The sequence below is a fragment of the Galleria mellonella genome, unplaced genomic scaffold, assembly GCF_026898425.1.
Source record: "Galleria mellonella isolate WM207_F2 unplaced genomic scaffold, CSIRO_AGI_GalMel_v1 utg38, whole genome shotgun sequence".
In the NCBI taxonomy this organism is placed as follows: domain Eukaryota; kingdom Metazoa; phylum Arthropoda; class Insecta; order Lepidoptera; family Pyralidae; genus Galleria; species Galleria mellonella.
Window position 1 is genome coordinate 7,331,712 of NW_026442090.1, and position 8,289 is coordinate 7,340,000.

Genomic DNA, 8,289 nt, shown 5'->3' on the forward strand with positions numbered 1-8,289 from the left:
ATCAAGTTTTCAATTACACACATGGGCTCAGTCTTGGATCTTTTTAGAATCTAATTACAGAAAAATAAATACTACGTTTTATTAATGGGTATACATAAACATTATGAAGTCTGTTTTGATTGACCTTTGACCTCAATTTTGATAATATTCTTAATTTCTTAGCCATAAACGACTAACGCCCTTTTACATCCACCCATCCGTTCAAGGGGAGAAAAGATTGTTAATGATGCGGACTAGTGGTCCCACCGCTAACAATATACCATGTCAAGCCTACCTCCACATAGTTTTTTCTGGGAACTATCGTGGTTGATTCTTGAAAATCCGTCATGATGGAATGACTGACGGAGCACAGACACAGACAAACCTGCTTTCATCCAATTTAAAATTTTATGTTTTTATATAAAATTTGTTAATTTAAACTTTATTATAATACTTTGCTTCGTATATTTCATATTATTTGAACAGTTGGTGGGTTTCTTTACTGTACTTGAACAAAATTCTTCAAAGTTAAGAATACATCGATAATTATCTACTTATCTACGTACAAATATGTACTTAACGAAACTTCAATGGTATTGAAACCATTTGTTTTAATTAAAGATTTGTGATTATTGAATATACCACTAAAAACTATGTGCAGGCAGACAATGCCGCAGAAAAATGAAAATATTAATAATTTCATGATGTATTTAACGAAATCATAAAATTTTGAACACGAAGAACGGGCTTTTTCAGGCAGAATAACGAATTATCTATTCGGACGAAATAAACGAAATAATTTCGGACATTGTTAAATATTTAAATTATGGAACAATATAGAGTAGGTAGTATTTTAAGAATACCGGTATCAGTAAAATGGAAAAGAAAGGTATAATTATAATAAGGGATAATTATAATAAGGATATTAAATTTTTTTTTAAGAAAATTATAGTAGTAATAGTTTAGGAAATAACTAGTGTTGTTATTTTCCAATGACAAACAGCGTGGCCCTTCAATATCATGACTAACGTAACAATAACGTAACTTAAGAACATTACTGGCCCTCTATATGGTTTATACTCCATCAATACATAGGCATAGTTGTTAAATAGGAGTATTAATTATAAAACACTATTAGATATATATGTAGATTAGACTAATCAAGGTAAATTATAACTGAGCTGTGATTATTACGTCTTCATAAAAGAATCGTGTAATTGAATCGTATTTAGATATAATATCATAAATAGGAAGTTGTGACGTATATCTACATTAATCAATTAAATGTCATCGTTAGTTTGAAATATATATATCTAACAAATACGTAATAAAAAAAATATTTCAGATTGATTTGATGCCTCATTAACATTATAGATTGCGTATAAGTATCCTAACAACTAATTATTGTGAACTCGGGACTTACATTGTTTTGTTATTATACTATGGATATTCAACGTGTTATGGCTAATTTTTTTTTTCATACTTTCTACATAAATAAACTGGTTATATCACAGAGAATAATTTAGTCCTAAACTAAACAGAATTTGTATTATTGACACTTTTTAGACTTTTATTTGTCCGTTTATCCGTCCACATTAGCCCACATATCATCATCATCATATTGGCAGTTATCTGTCCTCTGCTGAACATAAACCTTCAATACGAATAAAATAATATAATTCATAGACACAAAAAACGATCCCGAGCCACTTGCACTCACTGACTCCCTGCAATGCATCTGAAGTCGTATGTACTCCATCTGATGGGAGTCGTCTTACAGCGCCTTTGTCTGTACGAGGTCGCCGCTTAAGAACCTTTTATCCCCTTCGGTTGTGTCATGAATTTAAAAGCTACTTAACTTTGTTAACTACATAATTATTCTCTTTTCGTTACATTTATAAGATACTACAAGTTTAAAAAACCATTTTAATTTGCTTAGATACTATGAGACATTAATATTCTTTGATTATCTATATCTACATAGTAACTAAGCCAATTGATAAATAGAAAAAAACGTGAAATAGTGCTTAAGGCAATTTTCTCATTTTATTTCTTGTGTTACTTCTAAGAGTTTTTGTATACTTGAGTTACTAAAGTGAAGTTTTTATATTTTTTTATAGGTAGAATGGTAACTCTACGCCACCAGTATACCTGACAGTATACTAGTAAATGATAATAGGTATGGACGAATTAGTCAGTTGATCCATCGTGATTAATTCGTTAAAAATTAATCACTTTAGTTTTCATGAGAATCGCGTGGAGGTTGATCTAACAGAATATGGTACTAGCAATGCAGCTGCTAAAAATTCCCTTCCCTCACTAAAGAGAAGTTTTTTTATTGGGTAAAAATCGAATGCTAGCTCCACTTACGCTATTGAATCTGTATGATGTTGGCCCATCGTAATGAATTCAACAAGAATTAACTACGATACTTTCCAAGGGTAAACACATGAAGATCGACCTGATAGATTGTATTGCCAACAGTGTGGATTTTAAACCCCATTACTAACAATCCCTTTCCCTTCGTTAAAATAATGTGAAGTCAAACCTATTTTCTGATATTGCAAGCATCCGGAGCCTACGCAACTGCACAGAAATAATGTAATAAAATGCCGAGGCAGTTTAAACAACGTACTGAAACGCTTTTTTATCACAGGGAGTTTTCTACGAAAATCTACTGCAGAAATATTTGTATTTTAGCCGTAAAACACTTACACTTTTATGGCTGTGATTTATATGCCAATTAGAAGGATGGTAATGCAATAACAGGATATTTGGAAGGAATTCAAAAAAAAGAAACATAATCCTCCAAAACTTTAATTACCTTGAAACTAATAGTCAAATTACAAACAAAGTAATTTGTTCCCATTATGGCAGTTAAATATGTAGGAATAAAATTATACTTAATATTAACTGGTATAATATTAAAATTTTAATTAAATTAATTTGTTCAATCAAGGACAGAAATAATTTGGCTTGCATTTAGACCAAGAAAATAAAACTCTTAGATTGATATTACTTTCTTAAACTAATAAAAACTGAACTATAGATAGGTCAACATATAATTTAATAAATTACAAATATCCTCAAGTAATGAGGTTATGAACATATATTTGTACAATAATCGAGAATACACTTACGTATTTCTCTATAGACACAGCGCACAAAATTGATTCTGGCTCACTGGCCTCCCGAGAGGGAGCCTCCTTCTCTCACCCACTAAGGTCTAGTTTCCATACGGGAATTGCAAGTAGCCCTTTACGAGTGCACATAATTTGCATACGTGAACGGGACCAAACCAATATCTAAGTATCGATCCACGTATTTTTGTTATTGGAATATATTAGACGATTGTTTTTCTGACTAGCTATGGATCAATGTTTTATTCATGCATGAAAGTAACCTATACTTATATTAACATTATATATTTATATGTGAAATTCAACAATGAAATCCGATATTTATATTGTAAATATGATAGTAAGTATGTTTATTTGTTACAAACAATTGTCATATGGGAAGTAATTGAAATAGATTTTTTTTTAAAAAGACATAGGATACTTGTTATCTCGATCAATCAATATAACCCAGTCATTCTAGACGAAGTCGCGGATAAAAAATAACTTAAATTGTATATTATAAAATATTCGCTTTGTGGTACAATATAGTATTATATTATCTGTGGTTCAGGCATAAAATAGGCCATTGTTTCTTTCCTCGTAGGTGTTTTAAGAGGTGACTAAGGTAACGGGATGAGCAGTAGCGTTCTTCTTTAAACAAAGCTTAACCTGCGGTTGCCAGCCCCCCTGCCTAGAATGACAAATACTGGAAATATCCGCCAATAAGAGGAGGCCTTTATTCAGCAGTGGACAATTAACGGCTGATATGATAATGACGATGATGTTGATGATTATAAACTATAGTTTGTTTTAATATAACTTAATAAAAAGATAACCAAGCTTTATTGAAATTATCACGGAAACATTATTTACCAGAAATTAGTAATAAATCGAAACAGTCATATATTTAAGCGATTTTTTATTTGTATTATTACCTACTACCTGTATATAAGCTATATGTTGTTAGTATATAACTTACCTGTAATTATTACCATTAAAGGGAACATGCGAGTAAATAATGAAATAATTTCGACTATCACACAGACAAAGTCGCAAGCGTATTTAGTACTAAATAAAATTGTACTTAATGGCATATTTTTATCGCATACACGGATATGATTAATTAACACAACCGTATTAAAATACGTAAATATTATCATCAAATCTGTCAATGTAAAAAGTATTGTTATTATACCTTGATTTATTTACGAATAAATCACACAACCATACGAGCATAGACTGATGATTGTATTAGTATAGATAGATTAAGATAGAGTTGATAATTACTTTAGTTTTTTCTATAAAAATAGTAATATAAATACAAAATATAATATACTAACCAAGCTTTATAACTAAGGAGGCTTTATTCGCGTGATAATTATGTATAAATCAAAGATGTAACCCATCTGTGTACGAATTTTATTCAAATCATAAATACGATGGAAAACCAAACATTTGCTTGCAGAAACATAAATATTTCTTAGTTACTGTAATTCCTATATTAAATCTGTGGATAATTAACCAGTCATCTATTTTTCATAAAAGACAGCCTTATAAATGTTATAGAAAAATTTGTCACTATTTATGAAAATTTATGCAAAATGATTCTTTTTTTGTAAGTTTTTCACAGATTTTACAGTATGGAATAACATCATTTTTTACAAGCTGCCCTATTATCTTCAATTATTCTTACTACAATTATACGTATAGGATTTTTTGCGTACATTTAATTATTTCATTTTACGTTTATTTTTTAGAACAGAACAATTTTTTTAGTGTTCTCTGTTCTAATTGTAGAGTTAAATCATAGTACAATACGAATAAAATGAACCTCACGATAGGATTTCGATCGGTAGAACCCAATTAGTTTCAATATGGCCGGCACATTAAAGGACTCTCCGAATGACATTCCACTAGCACAACAGCATAATCCAGAGTAGCCAAATGTATAGAAATCTCTAAAAAAATCATTGACAAAAAAACAATTGATCTATTATAAACCAAAAGAGCTACTGCAATACATACAAAAAATGAACAAGCGAAGACCCTCTGATTTTTTGAAGTGACAAATATGATATAAAAATTGTTTGGAAGTGCATCTACATTATAGTTTAAAATTTAAAACTTCTTGTTCGACTCTGCTGAAATATATATTTCAGCATACTTAGAAATTCATACTCTAAAGACGTAATCGGGGTGAGGGTAGAAACAATTAACTCAAATTACTAAACCAAATTTAAAAATTCTTTCACTAATAGAAATTTCTGTTATAAAGGAGGGTCCAGATAACTCAATAAATTCAAGGTTTTTTACGTCACTATTGACCAATATAGCTTATAGAGCTCAGAGAAACAATTAGAAACAAAGAGAAGCGATTTAGGGAAGAAAAGCACCACTGCACAGATTAGCGTATTGCATGGAATCTATTACATTTTTTACAGTATAAAAGGACAACCGTACAAAACTTTTAAGAAAATATGTAATAATAGATTATAATTTTTTTTGTGGCTATTAAAACATATAATAGCTAATAAATAACTAATAGATAGTATAATGATAATAAGTAAATTTAATTGAATAAAAAATTACGTAGTGAGTACATACCTTCTACCTACTGTATTGAGCATAAAAGTTTCAGAATAAAATTTGATGCATTGCGTAATCAACATGCTACCACAGATAATTTATACTAATCAATGTATTTCGTTTAGAGACAGATAAATCTAAACATGTTGCATTATCACTATAAAACCGTGAACGAAGAAGCAAATGCAATCTTATTATAACGTTTTTACCTGACTACGTCAACACTCGTTTCCAATATCGTTTTTTTACATTTTTATTGCATACACAAGAGCGCCTAGTCATTGACCTACTAAAATTTCAGCGTGCACAGAAGAAAAGATTTTGTATATAGTCCAAGGGCGACCGTCAATAATAAATGATGGCGCGTATTAGCGGCTAGTGGCTATGGTGTTGGGAGCGTGCTGTGGTGGTGTGGTGGCGGTAGAGTGCGGGTATGCGGCGGTCGCGTACCCCGACCGCCTCTGCCGCCGCTGCCCGCTGCCGCCGCACCCGCAGTATGATGCGGCATGCGAGACGCCCGGTCGCCCGCCGCCCCTACTCATGTGCGCTCCACTGCACCGCAACGCACGCTGACCCAGCTCGATGTTTACGTTCAAACCTACTAATAAATCATCATGTGTCCTAATATTATACACATAGTGCCTTTAATCAGCAAATCCCTAAGTAAAAGTTTTCTATACAGTATTATCGACTAAAGTGAAAGTGTTCGAAAGTACATTAGTGTTATTATTAATAACAACAGAAACATTAAAAAGTCCAATTATAAATATGCCGATTAAGAAAACTACATAATACTTAGTATAATAACTCATTATGAACTCAGTGATTAAAAGAACAAAGAAATGTTTACAAAGAAAAGTAACGTAGCAACACTGATTTAATGTTATTATAGTTATATAACATTGTATTTGTGATTGGCACAAACAAACATGTTCTCAGAAAATGTTACATACACTGAAATTTTTATATGAACTTTTTGAAAATATATTCCCAATTTCTAAATTAACAACTTAGCTTCATATCATTACCAACTAAGAAATCACACAAACAAGTTAAAGTATCGGTTCACTGTAATGTACAAACAATAAGAATATGTACCGAAACTTAGCTACAATATACATACCCACACTTGCTTGTACAATATAATTTGATAGACTACGTAAATTCTTCCCCCATTAGAGAAAATACACATCTTTCCTTAAGTTGAATACAGCAGGAGACAACTTCATAAGAAAAATTATTGTTAGGTACACACACAGATATTTTATCCCAATTTTCTCAAAACGGTAATAATTGAACGCCAAAACGTAGATATATAAAAATTAAAATTATTTTAAAACAAATTTGAATTCTCTTACAATATTCGAATACAAAGAACAATAGTTACGCGCGTTTTTATTGTTCGCCAAAAATTATTTAATATTAAAATTGATGTTAAATAAACAAAATAATAGATAAGTAGATCAATAATAAAGTATTGGGAAAATTAAGATAAGATAAATAAGTACAATAAGGGATCACCGTAACCTATTTTATAATATATACACTGATACTTGTAATTAGGTATAATTAGAAATCTCGCGTCATGCCAGAAAGTTTCTTTTTCTTAAGACATACCATTACATAGAACCATACTAGTAGAAACTTTCCTAAAGTTATTTTCGGCTTTTGTCAAAATATATTTGTGTAACTTTTCCAATATGTCTCGACCCTCGGTGTTCAATAAACTCCACTTCACGGTACGGAGCGTTTGAACGACTTTTATTATTATTAATCGCTTTATAGATAATAAAAGATAAAAAAGAACCCTTATAGTCTGATATCATCCATCCATCTGCCATAACGTTGTATGACCACAACAAAATATCTACTCTATTTCAAATTTTGAATCATTGTTATATATAAAATTTAATAAAGAAATATATAAATTTCTACCCTTATTGCAATTAAAAAATATTTTCTCTATATCGTTAAAAACAATGAAAATGGGTCCACTAGAATACTTTTAAGTAGCGCACAACATAAAAAGCCACATTTACACATTCCAAAATCGGGTTATATATTAATTTTTATGTTGCGTAAAGTTGCGTAGTATCTGACTCAATTATGATAAGAAATCTAAAAACTATATTTCATTCAGGAAACAGTAATCACAATAATGATTATAAGGCACTTCCTTCACATAAAAATATATAAACCCCTTTGTATAGTATATATTGTATATACTTTATCTTTTATCTACGTATTTATTTATTCTTTTTTCTAAACATATTGATATTATAAGGAAAACATACTCTTCCACAAATAATTACAAGTTCCACATTTTTTTTAAAGACAATAAAAAACTTTACAGATTAATTTTAAGTATAGTACCCTAGATGTGTGAGTGCTTTATTGAATTTTTTATCAAAGAATCTTTCCATCGTACACGAATTTAAGAAATACTATTTTATAAAGTAAAAATTAACAGGCATAAAATAAAAAAAGATATTACATGAGGTCTAGTGTTAAAACACATAATCAAAAACGACCCAACGATCATTCGTGGTCATGGAAAACGGTGCCTTAAAATATGGGAGCAACAACAACAATAACGACATTATCG

The 8,289-nt window shown here is 30.4% G+C and overlaps 1 protein-coding gene across 2 annotated transcripts in view; it reads left to right on the top strand.

Moving 5' to 3' along the window:
• The first annotated feature begins 5,898 nt into the window (after window positions 1-5,898).
• Window positions 5,899-8,289, top strand: part of LOC113522993 (potassium voltage-gated channel unc-103) — a 34,971-nt gene continuing 32,580 nt past the window's right edge. The window contains exons 1-2 of one of the 2 annotated variants that reach the window (XM_031913915.2): window positions 5,899-6,542; window positions 8,155-8,289. The exon at window positions 8,155-8,289 is cut by the window's right edge and continues 11 nt beyond it. In XM_031913915.2, the coding sequence (XP_031769775.1) occupies window positions 8,235-8,289 (55 nt within the window). In that variant the 5' untranslated portion in view covers window positions 5,899-6,542; window positions 8,155-8,234. Of the gene's footprint in view, window positions 6,543-8,002 lie in introns of those variants that run through there. The other variant, XM_031913913.2, reaches the window with a different exon arrangement.